At 50.0% G+C, this 23,914-nt stretch overlaps 1 protein-coding gene across 3 annotated transcripts in view; it reads left to right on the forward strand.

Moving 5' to 3' along the window:
- MED14 (mediator complex subunit 14) overlaps positions 1-15,830 on the forward strand; it is a 101,929-nt gene extending 86,099 nt beyond the window's left edge. For all 3 annotated transcript variants that reach the window (XM_068113681.2, XM_068113680.2, XM_078776575.1), the window contains one exon: positions 14,788-15,830. In XM_068113681.2, the coding sequence (XP_067969782.1) occupies positions 14,788-14,861 (74 nt within the window). In that variant the 3' untranslated portion in view covers positions 14,862-15,830. The remainder of the gene's footprint in view (positions 1-14,787) is intronic.
- The last annotated feature ends 8,084 nt before the right edge of the window (positions 15,831-23,914 follow it).

The raw sequence follows: 23,914 nt of genomic DNA on the forward strand, positions 1-23,914 counted from the left end.
GGTCCCCGTGTGCTGTCTTTCCCTCGCGGTCCCCCTGTACCGTCTTTCCCTCACGGTCCCCGTGTGCTGTCTTTCCCTCGCGGTCCCCCTGTGCTGTCTTTCCCTCACGGTCCCCGTGTGCTGTCTTTTCCTCGCGGTCCCTGTGTGCTGTCTTTCCCTCGCGGTCCCCGTGTGCTGTCTTTCCCTCGCGGTCCCCGTGTGCTGTCTTTCCCTCGCGGTTCCCGTGTGCTGTCTTTCCCTCGCGGTCCCTCTGTGCTGTCTTTCCCTCGCGGTCCCAGTGTGCTGTCTTTCCCTCGCGGTCCCCGTGTGCTGTCTTTCCCTCGCGGTCCCCGTGTGCTGTCTTTCCCTCGCGGTCCCCGTGTGCTGTCTTTCCCTCGCGGTCCCCGTGTGCTGTCTTTCCCTCGCGGTCCCCGTGTGATGTCTTTCCCTCGTGGTCCCCGTGTGATGTCTTTCCCTCGTGATCCCCGTGTGCTGTCTTTCCCTCGCGGTCCCCGTGTGCTGTCTTTCCCTCGCGGTCCCCGTGTGCTGTCTTTCCCTCGTGGTCCCCCTGTGCTGTCTTTCCCTCGTGGTCCCCGTGTGCTGTCTTTCCCTCGTGGTCCCCCTGTACTGTCTTTCCCTCGCGGTCCCCGTGTGCTGTCTTTCCCTCGCGGTCCCCGTGTGCTGTCTTTCCCTCGCGGTCCCCGTGTGCTGTCTTTCCCTAGCGGTCCCCGTGTGCTGTCTTTCCCTCGCGGTCCCCCTGTGCTGTCTTTCCCTCGCGGTCCCCGTGTGCTGTCTTTCCCTCGTGGTCCCCCTGTGCTGTCTTTCCCTCGCGGTCCCCGTGTGCTGTCTTTCCCTCGCGGTCCCCGTGTGCTGTCTTTCCCTCGCGGTCCCCGTCTGCTGTCTTTCCCTCACGGTCCCCCTGTACTGTCTTTCCCTCGCGGTCCCCGTGTGCTGTCTTTCCCTCGCGGTCCCCCTGTACTGTCTTTCCCTCGCGGACCCCGTGTGCTGTCTTTCCCTCGCGGTCCCCGTGTGCTGTCTTTCCCTCGCGGTCCCCCTGAGCTGTCTTTCCCTCGCGGTCCCCGTGTGCTGTCTTTCCCTCACGGTCCCCCTGTACTGTCTTTCCCTCGCGGTCCCCGTGTGCTGTCTTTCCCTCGTGGTCCCCCTGTACTCTCTTTCCCTCGTGGTCCCCGTGTGCTGTCTTTCCCTCGTGGTCCCCGTGTGCTGTCTTTCCCTCGCGGTTCCCGTGTGCTGTCTTTCCCTTGCGGTCCCCGTGTGCTGTCTTTCCCTCGCGGTCCCCCTGTACCGTCTTTCCCTCACGGTCCCCGTGTGCTGTCTTTCCCTCGCGGTCCCCCTGTGCTGTCTTTCCCTCACGGTCCCCGTGTGCTGTCTTTTCCTCGCGGTCCCCGTGTGCTGTCTTTCCCTCGCGGTCCCCGTGTGCTGTCTTTCCCTCGCGGTCCCCGTGTGCTGTCTTTCCCTCGCGGTTCCCGTGTGCTGTCTTTCCCTCGCGGTCCCTCTGTGCTGTCTTTCCCTCGCGGTCCCAGTGTGCTGTCTTTCCCTCGCGGTCCCCGTGTGCTGTCTTTCCCTCGCGGTCACCGTGTGCTGTCTTTCCCTCGCGGTCCCCCTGAGCTGTCTTTCCCTCGCGGTCCCCGTGTGCTGTCTTTCCCTCGCGGTCCCCGTGTGCTGTCTTTCCCTCGTGGTCCCCCTGTACTGTCTTTCCCTCGTGGTCCCCCTGTACTGTCTTTCCCTCGTGGTCCCCGTGTGCTGTCTTTCCCTCGTGGTCCCCGTGTGCTGTCTTTCCCTCGCGGTCCCTCTGTGCTGTCTTTCCCTCGCGGTCCCAGTGTGCTGTCTTTCCCTTGCGGTCCCCGTGTGCTGTCTTTCCCTCGCGGTCCCCCTGTACCGTCTTTCCCTCACGGTCCCCGTGTGCTGTCTTTCCCTCGCGGTCCCCCTGTACTGTCTTTCCCTCGCGGTCCCCGTGTGCTGTCTTTCCCTCGCGGTCCCCGTGTGCTGTCTTTCCCTCGCGGTCCCCGTGTGCTGTCTTTCCCTCGCGGTCCCCGTGTGCTGTCTTTCCATCGCGGTCCCCCTGTACTGTCTTTCCCTCGCGGTCCCCGTGTGCTGTCTTTCCCTCGTGGTCCCCCTGTACTGTCTTTCCCTCGTGGTCCCCGTGTGCTGTCTTTCCCTCGCGGTCCCCCTGTACTGTCTTTCCCTCGCGGTCCCCGTGTGCTGTCTTTCCCTCGTGGTCCCCCTGTACTGTCTTTCCCTCGTGGTCCCCGTGTGCTGTCTTTCCCTCGCGGTCCCCGTGTGCTGTCTTTCCCTCGCGGTCCCCCTGTACTGTCTTTCCCTCGTGGTCCCCGTGTGCTGTCTTTCCCTCGCGGTCCCCGTGTGCTGTCTTTCCCTCGCGGTCCCCGTGTGCTGTCTTTCCCTCGCGGTCCCCGTGTACTGTCTTTCCCTCGCGGTACCCGTGTGCTGTCTTTCCCTCGCGATCCCCGTGTGCTGTCTTTCCCTCGCGGTCCCCCTGTGCTGTCTTTCCCTCGCGGTCCCCCTGTACTGTCTTTCCCTCGCGGTCCCCCTGTACTGTCTTTCCCTCGCGGTCCCCGTGTACTGTCTTTCCGTCACGGTGCCCGTGTGCTGTCTTTCCCTCGCGGTCCCCCTGTGCTGTCTTTCCCTCGCGGTCCCCGTGTGCTGTCTTTCCCTCGCGGTACCCGTGTGCTGTCTTTCCCTCGCGATCCCCGTGTGCTGTCTTTCCCTCGCGGTCCCCCTGTGCTGTCTTTCCCTCGCGGTCCCCCTGTACTGTCTTTCCCTCGCGGTCCCCCTGTACTGTCTTTCCCTCGCGGTCCCCGTGTACTGTCTTTCCGTCACGGTGCCCGTGTGCTGTCTTTCCCTCGCGGTCCCCCTGTGCTGTCTTTCCCTCGTGGTCCCCGTGTGCTGTCTTTCCCTCGCGGTCCCCCTGTACTGTCTTTCCCTCGCGGTCCCCGTGTGCTGTCTTTCCCTCGTGGTCCCCCTGTACTGTCTTTCCCTCGTGGTCCCCGTGTGCTGTCTTTCCCTCGTGGTCCCCGTGTGCTGTCTTTCCCTCGTGGTCCCCCTGTACTGTTTCTCCCTCGTGGTCCCCGTGTGCTGTCTTTCCCTCGCGGTCCCCCTGTACTGTCTTTCCCTCGCGGTCCCCCTGTACCGGCTTTCCCTCACGGTCCCCCTGTGCTGTCTTTCCCTCGCGGTCCCCGTGTGCTGTCTTTCCCTCGTGGTCCCCCTGTGCTGTCTTTCCCTCGCGGTCCCCGTGTGCTGTCTTTCCCTCGCGGTCCCCGTGTGCTGTCTTTCCCTCGCGGTCCCCGTCTGCTGTCTTTCCCTCACGGTCCCCCTGTACTGTCTTTCCCTCGCGGTCCCCGTGTGCTGTCTTTCCCTCGCGGTCCCCCTGTACTGTCTTTCCCTCGCGGACCCCGTGTGCTGTCTTTCCCTCGCGGTCCCCGTGTGCTGTCTTTCCCTCGCGGTCCCCCTGAGCTGTCTTTCCCTCGCGGTCCCCGTGTGCTGTCTTTCCCTCACGGTCCCCCTGTACTGTCTTTCCCTCGTGGTCCCCCTGTACTCTCTTTCCCTCGTGGTCCCCGTGTGCTGTCTTTCCCTCGTGGTCCCCGTGTGCTGTCTTTCCCTCGCGGTTCCCGTGTGCTGTCTTTCCCTTGCGGTCCCCGTGTGCTGTCTTTCCCTCGCGGTCCCCCTGTACCGTCTTTCCCTCACGGTCCCCGTGTGCTGTCTTTCCCTCGCGGTCCCCCTGTGCTGTCTTTCCCTCACGGTCCCCGTGTGCTGTCTTTTCCTCGCGGTCCCCGTGTGCTGTCTTTCCCTCGCGGTCCCCGTGTGCTGTCTTTCCCTCGCGGTCCCCGTGTGCTGTCTTTCCCTCGCGGTTCCCGTGTGCTGTCTTTCCCTCGCGGTCCCTCTGTGCTGTCTTTCCCTCGCGGTCCCAGTGTGCTGTCTTTCCCTCGCGGTCCCCGTGTGCTGTCTTTCCCTCGCGGTCACCGTGTGCTGTCTTTCCCTCGCGGTCCCCCTGAGCTGTCTTTCCCTCGCGGTCCCCGTGTGCTGTCTTTCCCTCGTGGTCCCCCTGTACTGTCTTTCCCTCGTGGTCCCCCTGTACTGTCTTTCCCTCGTGGTCCCCGTGTGCTGTCTTTCCCTCGTGGTCCCCGTGTGCTGTCTTTCCCTCGCGGTCCCTCTGTGCTGTCTTTCCCTCGCGGTCCCAGTGTGCTGTCTTTCCCTTGCGGTCCCCGTGTGCTGTCTTTCCCTCGCGGTCCCCCTGTACCGTCTTTCCCTCACGGTCCCCGTGTGCTGTCTTTCCCTCGTGGTCCCCTGTACTGTCTTTCCCTCGCGGTCCCCGTGTGCTGTCTTTCCCTCGCGGTCCCCGTGTGCTGTCTTTCCCTCGCGGTCCCCGTGTGCTGTCTTTCCCTCGCGGTCCCCGTGTGCTGTCTTTCCATCGCGGTCCCCCTGTACTGTCTTTCCCTCGCGGTCCCCGTGTGCTGTCTTTCCCTCGTGGTCCCCCTGTACTGTCTTTCCCTCGTGGTCCCCGTGTGCTGTCTTTCCCTCGTGGTCCCCCTGTACTGTTTCTCCCTCGTGGTCCCCGTGTGCTGTCTTTCCCTCGCGGTCCCCCTGTACTGTCTTTCCCTCGCGGTCCCCGTGTGCTGTCTTTCCCTCGTGGTCCCCCTGTACTGTCTTTCCCTCGTGGTCCCCGTGTGCTGTCTTTCCCTCGCGGTCCCCGTGTGCTGTCTTTCCCTCGCGGTCCCCCTGTACTGTCTTTCCCTCGTGGTCCCCGTGTGCTGTCTTTCCCTCGCGGTCCCCGTGTGCTGTCTTTCCCTCGCGGTCCCCGTGTGCTGTCTTTCCCTCGCGGTCCCCGTGTACTGTCTTTCCCTCGCGGTACCCGTGTGCTGTCTTTCCCTCGCGATCCCCGTGTGCTGTCTTTCCCTCGCGGTCCCCCTGTGCTGTCTTTCCCTCGCGGTCCCCCTGTACTGTCTTTCCCTCGCGGTCCCCCTGTACTGTCTTTCCCTCGCGGTCCCCGTGTACTGTCTTTCCGTCGCGGTGCCCGTGTGCTGTCTTTCCCTCGCGGTCCCCCTGTGCTGTCTTTCCCTCGTGGTCCCCGTGTGCTGTCTTTCCCTCGCGGTCCCCCTGTACTGTCTTTCCCTCGCGGTCCCCGTGTGCTGTCTTTCCCTCGTGGTCCCCCTGTACTGTCTTTCCCTCGTGGTCCCCGTGTGCTGTCTTTCCCTCGTGGTCCCCGTGTGCTGTCTTTCCCTCGTGGTCCCCCTGTACTGTTTCTCCCTCGTGGTCCCCGTGTGCTGTCTTTCCCTCGCGGTCCCCCTGTACTGTCTTTCCCTCGCGGTCCCCCTGTACCGGCTTTCCCTCACGGTCCCCGTGTGCTGTCTTTCCCTCGCGGTCCCCGTGTGCTGTCTTTCCCTCGCGGTCCCCGTGTGCTGTCTTTCCCTCGCGGTCCCCGTGTACTGTCTTTCCCTCGCGGTCCCCGTGTGCTGTCTTTCCCTCGCGATCCCCGTGTGCTGTCTTTCCCTCGCGGTCCCCCTGTGCTGTCTTTCCCTCGCGGTCCCCCTGTACTGTCTTTCCCTCGCGGTCCCCGTGTACTGTCTTTCCCTCGCGGTTCCCGTGTGCTGTCTTTCCCTCGCGGTCCCCCTGTGCTGTCTTTCCCTCGCGGTCCCCCTGTACTGTCTTTCCCTCGCGGTCCCCGTGTACTGTCTTTCCCTCGCGGTCCCCCTGTACTGTCTTTCCCTCGTGGTCCCCCTGTACTGTCTTTCCCTCGTGGTCCCCGTGTGCTGTCTTTCCCTCGTGGTCCCCCTGTACTGTTTCTCCCTCGTGGTCCCCGTGTGCTGTCTTTCCCTCGCGGTCCCCCTGTACTGTCTTTCCCTCGCGGTCCCCCTGTACTGTCTTTCCCTCGCGGTCCCCGTGTGCTGTCTTTCCCTCGTGGTCCCCCTGTACTGTCTTTCCCTCGTGGTCCCCGTGTGCTGTCTTTCCCTCGCGGTCCCCGTGTGCTGTCTTTCCCTCGCGGTCCCCCTGTACTGTCTTTCCCTCGTGGTCCCCGTGTGCTGTCTTTCCCTCACGGTCCCCGTGTGCTGTCTTTCCCTCGCGGTCCCCGTGTGCTGTCTTTCCCTCGCGGTCCCCGTGTGCTGTCTTTCCCTCGCGGTCCCCGTGTACTGTCTTTCCCTCGCGGTCCCCGTGTGCTGTCTTTCCCTCGCGGTCCCCGTGTGCTGTCTTTCCCTCGCGGTCCCCCTGTGCTGTCTTTCCCTCGCGGTCCCCCTGTACTGTCTTTCCCTCGCGGTCCCCGTGTACTGTCTTTCCCTCGCGGTTCCCGTGTGCTGTCTTTCCCTCGCGGTCCCCCTGTGCTGTCTTTCCCTCGTGGTCCCCCGGTACTGTCTTTCCCTCGCGGTCCCCCTGTGCTGTCTTTCCCTCGCGGTCCCCCTGTGCTGTCTTTCCCTCGCGGTCCCCCTGTGCTGTCTTTCCCTCGCGGTCCCCCTGTGCTGTCTTTCCCTCGCGGTCCCCCTGTGCTGTCTTTCCCTCGTGGTTGTCAGCTCTTTCACGAGCCTCGATTCAGTATACAAAGGTGAATATCGGAAAGACGAAGGTGATGGCAAGTGGTAAAGCATGTGGTGAGGTGGAAAGAACTGGGAAGTGGCCCTGTGCTGTGTGTAGGAAGGGTGTCGGAGTGAACTCCATTCAATGTACAATGTGCGCTGACTGGGTTCATCAAAAATGTAGTGGTCTGAGAGGGTCATTAACCAGTGTGGCAGCTACATTCAAATGTAAGGTGTGCACAGAGGGAGCTGCAGATGGAGGAAATGTTGAGTTGGATCTTGGAGACGGCGTGAAGCTGGAAGGTGTGAAAACATTTTGCTACCTCGGAGACATGCTTAATGGAGAAGGTGGATCAGACTCGGCAACGGTTGCTAGAGTGAGATGTGCATGGAAGAAGTTTCGGGAACTGAGTGGCGTGCTGATGATGAGGGGAGTGTCGTTGAAGCTAAAGGGAAAGGTGTATGCTGCATGTTTGAGAAGTGTTATGATTTATGGGAGCGAGACATGGGTAACTAGAACGGGCACTCGGTAGAGCGCATACCTTCGCCGCAGCTACTGTTCTGTACTTGGCATGGGAGTGTAGGGAACAGAACAGTGAACAGTTTGGTGCTGATTTCATGCAAATCGGATAAGAATTGACCGAGTTATGACAAAAAACGCACATTTTGCAAGGTCGTGACCCCCCTGACCTTTGACCCGATTGCTCCCAAAATCTAATCAAATGTGTCCCGTATAATAACCAATCATCCCACCAAATTTCATGCAATTCGGTTGAATACTTTTTGAGTTATGCGAATAACATACACACACACACACACACACACACACAGACATACAAATAAATACACAGCGATCAAAACATAACCTTCCGCTTTTGCGAAGGTAATGAACGTAGAGCAGCAACGAAGGTTGGAAAGGGTGGAAATGCGAATGGTTCGACGGATGTGCAGAGTATCATTGAGAGAGAGAGGAAGACAACTGATGAATTGCGAAAGATGATGGGAATAGAGCCTGTGATTGATGCTGTGAAGAGGAACAGGTTGAGATGGTTTGGTCATGTGTTGAGGAAGGATGAAAGTGACTGGTTGAGAAGAGTGATGGAAATGAATGTCGAAGGAAGTAGAGGACGGGGAAGACCGAGAAAGACTTGGCTAAAGATGGTGGAAGAAGAAATGCGGCCAAGGGGGTTAACAAGGAGAGATGCAGAAAATAGGGCAAAATGGAGAAGATTGTCATGGGGACCGCAAGGCTAACCCCCGCTCTAGTAGGGAAAATGGCCTTTAAAATGCATGTTGTTGTGTTGTTGTTGTTTATTTTTAAGCGGTGAAGCAGCTTCAATATTTGGCTATGTCCTTCCTTCCATCTGTCGAAAATAAAGAAGAACATTCCTAACCCACCGTGTTTGGTTCTAAAGAGTTCTAAAGGATATTCTAAAGGGTAATTTAATGGGTTTCGTCCGTTTCTAGGCTTTGCCTATTTCATTTTTTTTTTTTTTTTTTTTTTTTGGTTTTTTGTATACAAGATCGAGGCTCTTGAAAGAGCTAACATTTATCACACAAAAAGACAAACCGACAAACAAAACACAAAAAACAAGGGGAGCGGCAGACAAGATGGGGAGAGAGGGGGAAGGACACAAAAGAGAGGGGCAAGAGGGGGAAGGACACAAACACAACATTTGAGAGCAGGGACATCGGGAGGACTTGGGGGGAGGTGGGAGAGGAATAAAACATATGAACACTGCAAGGACTCTGGGGTGAATTACCGGGGGTAGAAAAGATCAAGGTTTTCGATGGGGGAAGATAAGAGATGGTGGTGAACAGCTGTTTTAAAGACCTGGAGGGAGGAGTGGGATTGAAGGGAGTGGGGGAGTTTGTTCCAGAGGCGGGAGAAAAGGGGAATGAAAGAGTGAAGGTGAGCAGAGAGCCTAGACTTTGGCAGTTTAACCATAAGAGGGTTGCAGGCAGATCTTGTGCGACCTGAAGGAATATTGGGGGGACAGAGCACAGAGAGAGCTGGGGGAGCAAGGCCGGAGAGGAGTCGGTAGAAGACAGAAAGACCACCAACCTGCCTGCGGTGAGTGAGTGAAAGGCCCTCGGTGTTGACTACATCGCAGGAGATTCCAATGATTCTGAAAGCTTTGGCCTCAACAGCGTGAAGCCGAGCAAGGTGTGAGGCAGGAGCACCAGCCCAGAGGGGGGAACAGTATTCCATTGAGCTGCGGATGAAAGCCTTGTATGTGGTGAGGAGCTCAGGTGTGCCAAGGAAGGACTTCGCACGACGGAGGATGCCCAGTCGGCGACTGGCTTTGGAGGCCAGCTTGGAAATGTGGTTTTCCCAAGAAAGATCATGGCAGATAGTGAGACCCAAAAGCTTGAGTGACAGAACTTCTTGGAGAGGATTGTTGAGAAAGTAGATGGGAGGGTTGTCCAGTCGGTCCTTTCGGAGAGACATTGTAAAAGTGTGAGATTTGTCAGGATTGAAAGACATGTTCTACTTGTTTGACCAGTCTGTGATTTTGTCCAGGTCTGCAGAGAGTGAGGAGGCTGCAGACTGCCGATCTGAGGGATGAGGAATGGAGCGACAGAGAGTAGAGTCGTCAGCAAAGAGATAGAGAGGATTTTCAAGAGAGTCAGAGAGATCATTGATGAAGACCAGAAAAAGCACAGGGCCCAGAACACTACCTTGGGGAACTCCAGCCTGAACAGGAAGAGGAGATGAGAGAAACCCATTCAGGGCCACACGTTGACTACGACCAGAGAGGAAGTCCGCCAGCCATGCGTGGAGATTTCCATGGATACCAAAGGAGGAGAGTTTGGTGAGCAGAGCAGGGTGCCAGACCGTATCGAAGGCACGTGAAATGTCAAGGGAGACAGCTCTAATTTCCTGTTTGGCGTTGAGGACCTCCATCCATTGTTGAGAAAGCAGAAGCAGCATGTCCAGAGTAGAGTGACCAGGTCTGAAACCAAATTGATGATCAGAGATCAAGCCATTGGAGAAGAGGAAAGATTTAATATCTGAAGCAATGATGGATTCCATGACTTTGCTGATAATTGGGAGAAGGCTGATTGGTCTGTAGTTGCTGGGATCTGTTTTTGCACCTTTTTTGTGCAAAGCGGTGATGTTGGCTGATTTCCAAGCAGATGGCAGATGACCTTGAGCAAAAGAGAGGGTGAAGAGAACAGAAAGAGGGAGTGAAAGAGCCGAAGAACATGATTTTAGGACCCGTGGGCTGATGCCGTCAGGACCAGTTGCAGAATCAGAGTCGAGGGTTGACAGAAACTTTTCCACCTTGTCAGGAGGAAAGGACACAGAGTCCAGGAGCAGCTGGGTACGACTGGGTACGGTGGGTACAGAGAGGGATGGGTTTGGGACACAAGATTTAGAGGCAAACACAGAGTTGAGGCATTCAGATTTTTCACGTACGGAGTCAGCCGTTAAGCCGTTTGAGGTGAGGGAGGGGATGGAGGGGGAACAAACACCAGAAACAGATTTGACCAGACGCCACCAGGATTTGGAAGAGGGAGACAGATAAGAGAGTTCGGTCTTGAGAATGGTGAGATATTGTTTCCTGGCTCTCCTGAGGGTGGACACACACTTGTTTCGGGCTTTGTGAAAGGAAATGAGATTTCCTTCCGTTGGATTTGCTTTCCAGGAGACGAAAGCAAGTTGTTTCAGGGCAACAGCCTCACCACAAGATTCCGTGTACCATGGACGGGAGGAAGGGTATGACAACTGAAGACGAGATGGGATAATTCTGTGCATGAGAGAGAGCAATTTACTTTGAAAGAATTCCCAGGATGAGTTGATGTCAGAGGCGGTAGAGATGGGAGACCAGTCCAGATGATTGATGGCTGCTTGAAGATCGTGCCAGTTCATATTAAAAATGCCAAAATGAACCGCTTCCTTCGGACAATGGTGCGATTTTTATTTATTTATTTCTGCCCCTAAGTTATTGACACTTTGGATCATGTTACTGAATAATGACGTTTATGATGCTGACGGAGAAAGCTTTGCCTTGATTGGATACAGGGGAAGAACACTATCGCAATGGAGAAATAATTTGAAATGAAACGGGAGTGTTTCTGTTGTATTTGTCATAATATGGTGGGTGCTATGGGAATGGATCGCTTGCCTTGAACTGTTTGAGTGCTGAATTTTTCTAGTACGCAATACAAAAATATGATTGATTTTTTCAGGCAATCTGAATAAAACGTCTATCGTATATAAGGCAACCACAGAAGGCAATCATAGGAACAAGTGATACTGATTGTTGAATGACATGGGCCACGATCGTGGCCAACAGCACCCAAACAGGTAAAGGGCAGGTGATAGGTTTTTGTACATTCGTACCTACTGCAACCGTTAGATGCTCGAGTATGTAAGTGTGATATTGTTACTGGTGAGCAGAGTAGGGTATTGAGAACAGTATATTGATTGTATTGCAACTGACTCGGTATTCCTAACTTGCACTGCGAGACCACTGGAGATGAACTCCCAGGATACCGAGAGATGCGTTCTGCACACGTGGTGACTCTGCTGTGTATGAATGAAATTAATGAATTTGTCTGTGTAGAGGTTTGGATGCATGCATGGTGGTTTTGAGGGGTATGTAGTTATGCTGGAAGGCATTTTTTACCACTCAAAATGCGCAGAAAATACACTTTAAAAGTAACGGCTTTGATGAATAATGAGGATGGGGCAGGATAAGGAGAACGATGAATAAAAATGATACAGAAATAAACCCACTGGCATGCTTAACTAGCTGGAAATGACACTTCACACGCAGATTCAATCAGGAACAAAGGACAGACAAACGAATAGACAGAATGGGTAGAAAGAGGTTTGTGGTATTCCCTTTGTGGTTGAGACATCAAGAGTTGCAGCGTGCTCGCGCTTGCTGGATGCTCTGGGCACAAACTCGACCAAGATGTGGCAGGATGCGACTCTCAAACTCTCCTCAGTCCTTTACTGCACGAATGGTAGTTGACGACGACAGCAGACCCAACTCCAACTCCTCATTGCTTCACTGCCTGTTGTGTTTTCACAATCTATTCGGAATATGTGCTGTTGTCGCACGTGTGGACTTGGCATGTTCCAGTGCATTGTTTTGGGGAAAGGACAATGGTGAATGATTAAGAATTGCTCATTATAGAGGAGGAGGGGGGCGGGGCGGGGGCGGGGGCGGGGCGGGGGAATGCGAGACTGATTAAAAATTGCTCATTATAGAGGGAAATTACGAAATTGCTCATTTTGTAATATATACCGTAAAAACATATAACCTGCCTCTTCTTCAGGTTACACACACACACACACACACACACACACACACACACACACACACACACACACACACACACACACACACACACACACACACACACACACACACACACACTTTGTGTAGTCTTGTGTAATTCGTTTAACATATTTTGGTTTCTATCTATTTAATTAACTGCTTGGTGTTTTTTTGTCTGAGGACCTGTATTGAGTGTGAATTTCAACAACATTTGGAGACTATGGACACATTAATGCAGCATCTGCGATTTTAACCTTGGAACCCAGACACTGTGCTCATTTAGCCACTGTCGTTTAATGTCCTTGAGATCCATGTAAAAGTTCATTGATACACATATATATATATACAGTCATGTGAAAAAGTAAGTACACCCCATGTAAAGCTTTGACTTTTTCAACATATTTGAACATACAGCTATTTGATTTTCATTTCAACAATATTGTTAGATAAAGGTGATATAATATAACAAATATCATGAAACATTTACATTTTGTAGTCCATTGTATAATTTAAATAAACATAAATGCAAATTTCGCATGTGGAAAAAGTAAGTACACCCTTGGCTCTAATCGGTGGTGTTGCCCCCTTTGGCAGAAACAACCTCAAGTAGGCGTTTCTTATAACTGTCTAACAGTCTCTGACATCGACTGGGAGAAATTTTTGCCCACTCCTCCATGCAGAATTCTTTCAGCTGTGCGATGTTTGAGGGTTTCTTGCATGCACAGCTCGTTTCAAATCCCCCCACAACATCTCGATGGGATTTAGATCCGGGCTTTGACTTGGCCATTCCAGAACCCTCCATTTCTTTATTTTCAGCCATTCCTTGGTGGATTTACTGGTATGTTTAGGGTCATTGTCATGTTGCAAGGTCCACCTTCGGTTGAGCTTCAACTTTCCGACAGATGGCCTCACATTATCCTCAAGCACCCTCTGGTACAATGAAGAATTCATCGTGGATTCTATGAGGGTGAGCTGCCCAGGCCCTGATGCAGCAAAGCTGCCCCAAACCATAATATTTCCACCACCATGCTTTACAGTTGGTATCAGGTTCTTGTGGTCAAATGCTGTCTTTGGTTTTCGCCAAACATGTCTTCTGGTACTGTGGCCAAATAGCTCTACCTTTGACTCATCTGTCCAGAGCACATTGTTCCAGAAGTGCTGGTCTTTGCCTCAGTATTCATTGGCAAACTTTAGTCTTGCCCTGATGTTCTTTCTGGACAGCAAAGGTTTCCCCCTGGCACACCTCCAATGTAGATCAAATTTGTGCAGCCTCTTTCTAATGGTAGACTCATGCACTTTGACATCAACAGTGGCAAGAGCTACCTGTAGGTCCCGTGATGACATTCTGGGGTTCTTAGAGACTTCTTTCAGCATCCAGCGGTCTGCTCTCGGGCTGAACTTGCTGGGGCGGCCTGGCCTGAACAAGTTCGCAGTTGTTTGGAATCTTCTCCACTTGTAGATGATCTTCCGGACAGTCGAATGATTGATTTCAAATTGTTTGGAGATCTTTTTAAATCCCTTCCCAGACTCGTAGGCATCTATAACCTTCTTTCTGAAGGCCTCAGAGAGCTCTTTTGATCTAAGCATGGTGACGCCGCACACTTCAACAACAAAGAGCAAACTAAACTAAATGTCTGAGGTTTAAATAAGACAGGTTCCTCCAAGATCCTCTCTAACGATGTTCTAATCATTTGCATCTGAGCTGGTGCACCTGATTCTAATTTTAGGTATTTGAAGTAGTGATAAATGTAGGGGTGTACTTACTTTTTCCACATGCGAAATTTGCATTTATGTTTATTTAAATTATACAATGGACTACAAAATGTAAATGTTTCATGATATTTGTTATATTATATCACCTTTATCTATCAATATTGTTGAAATGAAGATCAAATATCTGTATGTTGAAATATGTTGAAAAAGTCAAAACTTTACATGGGGTGTACTTACTTTTTCACGTCACTGTATATTTACATCCTTGGTCATACATGACATATGTGGAAGCTCCTCCATGAGCCATGGATCACTGCTTGAAAGTCTCAGTTTTCCCCTGATCGTGAAGAGAAACTTTATTTCGAGTTCCCAGTCAGTGTAGCAGATGCTGCCCAGCTGTGCACGAGTTTCCTGATACCAATAGAGGAAGTCTTGTTTTTAACCCTAAAATAGTTTTTCAGGGGAAAAAGCTTGTTCATTCCCTTCCCACCCTTTCCTCCCCTCTGCTGACACACACACACACACACATGCACACACACGCACACACATGCACATACCACAGTGTTGCGGCACCAGAAGCAATTTTAACAGCCAGGATTGTTGTAGATCTTATGCTGTCAAGGAGTCGATGGATTCAGGAAGACACTGAAGGGTGGGGGATGACCTGAATCCAGATTTCACTCCAGATTTCGACACTTGATTCGTCCACATGCTCCGATCATCAAATCCAAAATAATATTTTGATTATATACTTTAATTAGTCTGTGAGAGTAGATTGTGTTTCCAAGGCAAGGCATGCTTGTATAGGCTGAAACACAATGGCAGCTTAAGAACCCAGCGATATGACAGAGGGCTTACCAAGATGGCGCTCCGTCTGCCATTTTGGTAAGGCTTAATTTTTTATTTTTTGTGATGGGTACTCCCTAAATGATCTTCAAAAGGGGTGTTTAAACACTCCCAAACACCTAGTTTCCATTCATGCACTCCCTTGGAGTTCGATAAGTATGCATGCAAAGTTTGGGGCTGCTAGGTTTCATGGTTTTGGAGTCATGCTGCCTCCTTGCTTTGTCTTGGATATCTGGGGGGTGTTGCAGAAGGGACACACACACACACACACACACACACACACACACACACACACACACACACACACACACACACACACACACACCATAACTCAGATCCATTTTCACCACAACTGGTAACAATAACTCAGCTATCTCCGTCTCCCACACCCCTTCCTCTTCACCTGATTATAGGTGAATGCACCATCTTTGCAGCTGTCAAGGACCTGATGACCAATCTTGTTCTGCCTCTCCCTGCTCGGGCCTGAAACTTTCCTTGGAAAAGACAGCAACTGAACTGCTGCATCGCTTGTGCTCTGCACGTTGTGTTACGTGCGATATCTGGGAGTCCAAGGCATTGGGTGGGGTGTGGTCTGGGTAAGATTTGTATTTTATTATCATTATTTATTGGTGGGGCAAGGGGTTTGGTCAGGGAGGGGTATGTGATTTGCATTGGCATTATCACGTTCGTTAGCATCAGCATATCCTAGCAATTAGCAATAATTTGTAACATGATTTACATGTACATTTACAGCTTAAGCTTACCAGTTAATATATTTTCGAAATTGAAATGAGCAAAGTTGAAACACAATCCGAGAACTTGTCAGAATAAAGTAAAGAGAAATAGGCTGGGGGTCTTGAAGGTGGTCCAAGTGGAATTTTAGAAAGTGGATACATTAAAGGTAGTTAACTCTGGTATCGTTACTCCTTCAGGCAACAGAAGCACCCACAGAAAGCATCATGTTAACCCTTGCCTTGTCTTGGATATTTGGGGGACCTAAGAGGGTACCAAAGGCTGAGTTCCTTTGAAGCTACTGACTTGCTGATCACCTCTTTCGTTGAAATGTGACAAAAAACGAACTTTCGATTTAATATGACTGTTGAAAAGTTGTGGGTTTCACAAGATTAACAAACAATCAAGATGCAACTGTTTCACACCTTGGTACATGTGTGAGTATCAAGGAGGCAAGACATTTTTAAAGGGTTGGGGTGGGGGGAGGTTGACATTGTGAGCAGTACACCTCTGACATTTACTACACCATGTTTCTTTATTTGAGAATCCTAGCTGAAACACAACAAAGTGGGGTTTTGCCATTAAATATGTCATAGATTGGTTGTATAAAGGGATAAACAGTGGAGTTTTTACTTGTTTGTGTGCGCGATTTGTTAATTTGAGCCAAAGAATGTGTATATATTGTAACATTGGAAACAAAAATAAAATGGCAAAAGGAACAACATGCCCGTATTATTTGCAGATGCCAACTCAGAAATTGTGTGCTCACCCTTGAATGCCAAAGGAATGTCGTAGGTTTGATTCCCAACCTGACATTAACTGGTCACCTTTAGTACTTCCTCCCCCGCAATCCCCCTCCCCCTCTCCTGAAGGCGTTGCATCACTGAGTACTGCAGAAGGGATGTTAAATCCAGGTGTCCCATCTGTATTCGCTTGTTACCATTAAAACTCTGACTACACCATATTGAAAGTATCAGGCCATTCTAAGCAGATGTCGTGACCAAATTCTGCACCAGGAGTAGAGCATCGCCTTGGTACAAAGAGGTAACATTCTTTTTTTTTTCTTTTTTTTTTTTTGTATACAAGATCGAGGCTCGTGAAAGAGCGAACATTAATCACACAGAAAGACAAACAGACACACAAAACAAATAACATCGGGAGCGGTAGACAAGATGGGGAGAGAGGGGGAAGGACACAAACACAACATTTGAGAGCAGGGACCGAGAGACATGGAGACATCGAGAGAACTGTGGGAGGGAGAGGGCTTTGGGGGGGGAGGCATGGGAAGGGGGGGGGGGTGGGAGAGGTATAAAACATATGGACACTGCCAAGACTTCCAGGAAAGAAGTTGGAATTTCAAACAAGGTGGATCTGGGGTGAATTAGTGGGGGTAGAAAAGATCAAGGTTTTGGATGGGGGAAGATAAGAGATGGTGGTGAACAGCTGTTTTGAAGACCTGGAGGGAGGAGTGTGATTGAAGTGAGTGTGGGAGTTTGTTCCAGAGGCGGGAGAAAAGAGGAATGAAAGAGTGAAGGTGAGCAGAGAGCCGAGATTTCGGCAGTTTAACCATCAGAGGGTGGCTGGCAGATCTTGTGCGACCTGTAGGAATATTTGGGGGACAGAGCACAGAGAGAGCTGGGGGAGCAAGGCCGGAGAGGAGTCGGTAGAAGACAGAAAGACCACCTACCTGCCTGCGGTGAGTGAGTGAAAGGCCCTCAGAGATAGCTTCATCGCGGGAGATTCCAATGATTCTGAAAGCTTTGGATTCAACAGCATGAAGCCGAGCCAGGTGTGAGGCAGGAGCACCAGCCCATAGGGGAGAACAGTATTCCATTGAGCTGTGGATGAAAGCCTTGTATGTGGTGAGGAGCTCAGGTGTGCCGAGGAAGGACTTCACACGACGGAGGATGCCCAGTCGGCGACTGGCTTTGGAGGCCAGCTTGGAAATGTGGTTTTCCCAAGAAAGATCATGGCAGATGGTGAGACCCAAAAGCTTGAGCGACAGAACTTCTTGGAGAGGATTGTTGAGAAAGTAGATGGGAGGGTTGTCCAGTCGATCTTTTCGGAGAGACATAGTAAGAGAGTGAGATTTGTCAGGATTGAAAGACATGTTCCACATGTTTGACCAGTCTGTGATTTTGTCCAGGTCTTCAGAGAGTGAGGAGGCTGCAGACTGCCGATCTGAGGGAAGAGGAATGGAGCGGCAGAGAGTGGAGTCATCAGCAAAGAGATACAGAGGATTTTCCAGAGAGTCGGAGAGATCATTGATAAAGACCAGAAAAAGCACAGGGCCCAGCACACTGCCTTGGGGAACTCCAGCCTGAACGGGAAGGGGAGATGAGAGAAATCCATTCAGGGCCACACGTTGACTACGACCAGAGAGGAAGTCCGCAAGCCATGCATGGAGATTTCCATGGATACCATAGGAGGAGAGTTTGTTGAGCAGAGCTGGGTGCCAGACCGTATCGAAGGCACGTGATATGTCAAGGGAGACAGCTCTGATTTCCTGTTTGGCATTGAGGACCTCCATCCATTGTTGAGACAGCAGAAGCAGCATGTCCAGAGTAGAGTGACCTGGTCTGAAACCAAATTGATGATCAGAGATAAAGCCATTGGAGAAGAGGAAAGATTTCATATCCGAAGCAATGATGGATTCCATGACTTTGCTGATAATTGGGAGCAGGCTGATTGGTCTGTAGTTGCAAGGATCTGTTTTTGCACCTTTTTGTGTAAAGCGGTAATGTTTGCTGATTTCCAGGATGCTGGCAGATGACCTTGAGCAAAAGATAGGGTGAAAAGAACAGAGAGAGGGTGAGATAGAGCGGCAGAGCAGGATTTTAGGACCCGTGGGCTGATGCCATCTGATAACATTAACGTTATCACCAAATGTACAAGAAAACCTTACTGCTACATCAGCAAGGCCTTTTGCAGCATGGAGCGCATTGAAGGCACAAAGATTTTGTCACGCACCATACGTCCAGAACCACTTCTGCCTGGAAGAGACCGGGTGGGCTCCAACTTTTTCCTACGGACTCCTGACATGAGTGCCATCCAATGCGTCAGGGAACATCGATCAGGAGCTGCGGAAAAGCCAATCTTTGCCAAGTAAGATGCAAGAGTTGCAAAAAAAAAATCTATTCCACATTTGGAAAAATCTGGATTGGGCTCAATTTCATTGATGCGATGCCTTCATGGGTTCAAGCTCTATAAATATTAATAGATGACAGTTTGCCAAAGGAATGCTTACAGATACGAATAGATGTAGTCCATTTGATTGTGTTTGTTTTGCAGATTGTTCCGAGTAAAATAGTTTTTTTTACAATCAGGGATGTACATTTTATCTGGTATGCCACCATTAATGGAAGCTCAAACGATAAAATCACAGCTTAATTTGCAATGAATGCCAATGTAAAAAAAACTTTGTGAAGTGTTACAAGTAACTTTCCTGCTGAGGAGATAAGAAAATGCCAGATACAAGGAAACACCATTGTTTCCCATCATTTGGCTTTCAGGTTTGTACAGACACCAACACAGTAACACACTAACCGTAGGGTGATTGTGTCACTCACCTATACCCCCCTCCCCCAAAATGACACACACACACACACACACACACACTTGCATTTTATTGTGAGTAAACTCACCAATGCAGTTCTGACAACTATTCAAGAAAAAAGCCTCGGTCTCCCTCTCCCAACTCTGTCCCATCTTTGCTCTCCTCAACCCCAAGTACTTACCCTTCCCCTCCCAACCCAAAGGCATGGATCCCCTCCCCGCATTGAAGCCTCAACCCTCCCCATGCCTTCTCTCCCACCAAAAGTTCTCAAGTCGAAAGGTCCCCCCTCCCTACAATCCCCCATCCAAAGTTGTCCCATCTTTACTCTCACCCTCATCCCACTCATAAAAGCGAACGGCGTTCCCACGTCAAAACAACGGCATATGTAACGTTTTGTGCTCTCCTATCATGCTATCACCGACTTCACAGAAACCCGTCGACACAGTCGCCTGTTCAACTCACAATTTGTAAAAATTGTCGGAAATAATAACAAACCTGCATAACCTCCGCAGTAAAAACGCTGCTTGAGTGAAAAGGTCATTCTACTAAAGGGTTCCTAAATTGGTGGCCGGGTGAACTGTCCAACCAATGGGTGGAACACATGGACACACGCACAGCAACTTTTACAGGACCTATCTCCTCCCTTAAAGAACTGGTGGCGCCTTGCCAAGTCTTTCTCTCTTACATTCTCCTATTATCATGGGATACGTGTATCTCATTCATCTGTCTCTATCTCCTGAGATACTATGTCTCTAAACAATGGGATGCTGCCTCACCATCCCTTCCCTCACCTTGAATGGCATGACAGGCCTATCTGTTAGTGAGAAGGCCGAAAGTCTCTATTCTCTTTCCTTCCAAATCTCATATAACCAGCCCCTCACTCCGTTTTCCTACCCTACCCATTCACACCCAACCACTCCTGGACACTTTCTCACCTGGAACATTTCTGGTAACCGTAGACTCCGATTCTGCGGCTGGCCTGGATGGTATCAGCACCTGCATCCAAAAACCCTGCCCTGCTCTGTTCACCCTATCATTTGACCTAGGTCACCTCCAGTCCACATGGAATTTGGAGAACATCGCTGCATGACCCCAAAGCAGCGCAAACATAAAATATTCTTGTACACAGGCCTATTTACTTGCTTCCAATTATCAGCAGAGTCCTGGAATCCATCATCAGAGTTGACATCCAATCATTCCTTTTCTTAAACAGCCGAACCTGAGACCATCAGTTCTGTTTCTGAACCGTTCACTACCCTGGACATGTTGATCCCGCTCTCCCAATGATTGATGGACGTGTGTGTAAGCTGCATTCCCTGAATCTCTCCCTGATTCATCCCTGAATCTCTCACAGGGATTTTGCTCTCCCTGAATCACTGATGACTATCCTGCTCTGCCATAACATCTCTCATTCTTCAGATAAGTATGCAGCAGACTCTTTTCTTTCTGCAGACCTTTATGGAATCATGAACTTGTCAAGCATTGGGAATGTCTTTCAACCCTGACAAATCTCACACTCTCATTTTATCTCTCCACAAGTACAGTTTGGCAAAACCCTCCTATCTACTTTCTTCACGAAACTCTTGAAGAAGTTAAGTCCCTCAAACCTTTGGGCCTCACCATCAGCCATGATCTCTCTGGGGCAAACCACATGTTTTTCCTTCGCAAATATTGTTACGTGCTCCTCCCCGACCCCCTGGTCACGGTGTACCTCCGAGCCCCGAGAGGAGTCACGGCAGAAAAATGTGTTATTCTGTATGTCAAAGATCAATGAAGAAGCCACCTCAATTGTTACTCACAAACAAATATTGTATTAAGATCACACAAGAATAACAGTACAACAATACTAGTATTCAAAAGTACAATCAATATGTCCTATGATGGTACCATAAGTTTTGTAATATATAGCTCACTGTGCTCCAAGTGAGTGAAACAAGAACATCCCCAATGTCTCTTATTCCCGGCTTCAAGACAAAGTTGATTCGCTCCAGCGATCGCCAGAACGATGTCCAATCGAGACCAGAATCCCGTTTGGATGGCAAGAACAGTCCCGCTGCCAAAGCGGGGCAAAGGCGACTGGGAAATCCAAAGGCGCCCTCCAGGCGACTGAGAGATCACACCCTCGGGTATGGACGTTCCACAGCTCACAGTCGGCGACACGCAGACTTTCCACTCAAAGACCACGTCACACACACACAGCCCAGATCGACATCTGAAGGCGGTGAAAATGGTCGAAACGAGACGAAATCATGCAAGTCCTGCGTGAATCAAAATGGCCGACGGCCCGGTCTCGTGGCGCAACGGCACGACGATGATTCTCTCCTGAATCGATCGCAAAACCTGACACGCAGGTTAATCTGTCACAGCAGTAACCACTCTGTCGCAGGAATCCCTTTCCTGGGAAACCCGAAAGTTCACTCGTGACTCTTGCTCGCCAACGTTCGCTCCAGACCGCAAGCAGCTCGGCTCCTTCTTGTCCGACTCACTCGCTCCGCCTTCTTTTTCCCTCTTCTTCCTCTTCGTCGTCCGGTTTCCGATCCGGTTTCCTGTTTCTTTTAACATTAACTTTTTTACCTTTTGAAAACAGTTCATGAACAATAAACCTTTTGAAAACAATAATAGTACATGGAATCAGAAATATTTACAGTGGATGAAAACCACCACAACGGAAGTGACGAATCTGTAACAATATGAACTTGTAACAATTTGCAATGCCTTTTCCACAGCCTTATAGAGTACTGCTTCCCCCATTAGGAACATTCCCCTGCCACAAACCTTTCACATATTCATGATGCAGTGGAGACCAAGGCCCTCAAAATAATTGGTGAAGCTGAATCTGGACCTGGTCGGCTGACTTCTGCATTGAAGACAGATCAGTGGCCTCTGTCTTATATTGCCTTCTTTCTAGTCTTGCATCATCTACTCTTCCTGTGCTCTGTCCCCCTAATTCACTTCTTCCCACTCTCCTCCAGTTTTCTGCAGGGTGCTTATGATCTGCCAATAACCAATTTTTAATAAACATCCCCAAATACAGGCTCTCTGCTCACCTCAACTCATTTGTTCCTCTTTCCTCTCGGTTCTGTGTTCGGTTACCGCCAGATGTAACGCTTTGCATTCAGGCCAACGAGTTCAATTTTTGTTTCATCAGACCACAGAATCTTTTGCCTCATGCTCTGAGTTTTTCACGTGCCTTTTTCCAAACTCCAATCTTCCTCAATCTGTTCACTCTAGTTCTTCCCTGGGGGTCTTCAAGATACAGTTAATTCAGAAAGTATTCACACCACTCGACTTTTGCACATCTTCTTGTGTTACTGCTGGAATTTAAAATGGAATGAATTGAGATTTTTTTTTTTTGTCACTGATCTACACATAATACCCCAAATGTCAAAGTGCCATTTTTTTATTTTAGAAATTTCTACAAAATAATTAAAAACGAAATATATAAAGATCTAATTTACATAAATATTCAACCCATTGAGTCAATTCTTCATAGAAGTGCCTTTGGCAGCGATTACAGCTATGAGTCTTCGAAGGTATGTCTGTATAAGCTTTGCACATCTGGATTTGGGGAGTTTCTCCCATTCTTCCTTGCAGATTTGCTCAAGCTGTGTCAAGTTGGATGGAGAGAGTCGGTGAACAGCAATCTTCAAGGAGGTTCTCCTCAATAATTTGCTTGTATTTGGCTCCATTTATTGTTCCCTCTATCGTTACAAGTCTCCGAGTCTCTGCCGCTGAAAAGCATCCCCATAGCTTGATGATGCCACCACCATGCTTCACGGTATAGATGGTTTAGAGACATAGATGGGATAGCTGTGTTCGGTTACCGCCAGATGTAACGCTTTGCATTCAGGCCAACGAGTTCAATTTTTGTTTCATCCATTTCCATTTCCATTTCATCCATTTGTTTCAAACATTTCATCAACGAATCTTTTGCCTCATGCTCTGAGTTTTTCACGTGCCTTTTTCCAAACTCCAAGCATCCTGCCATGTGCCTTTTTCTCAGGAGTGGCTTTGGTCTGGCCACTCTCCCATAAAGCTTAGATTTGTGAAGTGCTGCAAAGACTGTTGTCCTTCTGGCAGGTTCTCCCATCCCAGCCAAGGAACTCTGTAGTTCTGTCAGAGTGGTCATTGGGTTCTTGGTCACCTCCCTGACCAAGGTTCTTTTTGCCCGGTTGCTCAGTTTTGTCGGACAGCGAGCTCTAGGAAGTCTAGGTAATTCCATATGCTTTCCGTTTCCTAATGATGGAGCTCACTGTGCTCTTGGGAACGTTCAACACTCTAGAAATTGTTTTATACCCTTCCGCAGATCTATCCCTCACAATTATATCTCGGATTTCTACCGACAGTTCCTTGGACTTCATGGTGGAGTTTCTGATCTGACATGCACTGTCAACTGTGGGACCTTCTATAGAAAAGTGTTTCTTTTGTAATTATGTCCAATCAATTGAGTTGGCCACAGATGGCTTCCAATCAAGTTGTAGAGACATCTCAAAGATTATCAAAGGAAATTGGATGAGCCTGAACTCAATTTGGAGTGTCATAGCAAAGGGGTTGAATACACCGTGTTTCAAAAAAAAAGTGGATTTTAGCAGCCTGATATTCTGTCGTTTATAATGCTATATCCTTCTCTCATGCAGGAGAAGCAAGCTATATCCTTCTCTCCACCACCACCACCAATTGGATAATGTTGGTGGTGGTGGTGGTGTGTCCTTTCTAACAAGTAGTCAGGAGGACCTTGCATCAATTATGGTGTTCATAGTGGAACAAAAAGTGAAAATCGTGACTTTGTGATTTGAGCCAAAATCCTACGTACAGGTGTGCCGACGATACTGTCAGTATTACAATGTTCACACCTATAATGAACCGTCCAATGCGAGCATTCAGCTGTTTGTGGAGCACTTCCCAGCACATGGAAGTGTGAAAAATCAAAATTAAGGCAACAATAGCTGCCCACCTAGTGTTACCAAGGACCAAGGGAACATTGATCTTGTGAGATATTCTGCTATCGTAAGCCCTAAGAAATCCCATAGATGGCGTTCCTGAGAACTGGCGATCATCTGTGTGGCGCATTCTCACTTCTGAACTCAACTCTACCCCTGAATTATATCTGTAAGGCTTGAACTAACTCTGAATGACATGGCAACACAAGGAACAATGTGTGATTGGTTTAGTGACCAAATGAAGGGTACCCAAATTTGATCAACTCCTTGTGGTTCAGTGATGAAGAGCACTTCCATTTAAATGGGGCTATC

Source organism: Myxine glutinosa, chromosome 4 (assembly GCF_964187855.1).
Source record: "Myxine glutinosa chromosome 4, kmMyxGlut1.1, whole genome shotgun sequence".
In the NCBI taxonomy this organism is placed as follows: Eukaryota; Metazoa; Chordata; class Myxini; order Myxiniformes; family Myxinidae; genus Myxine; species Myxine glutinosa.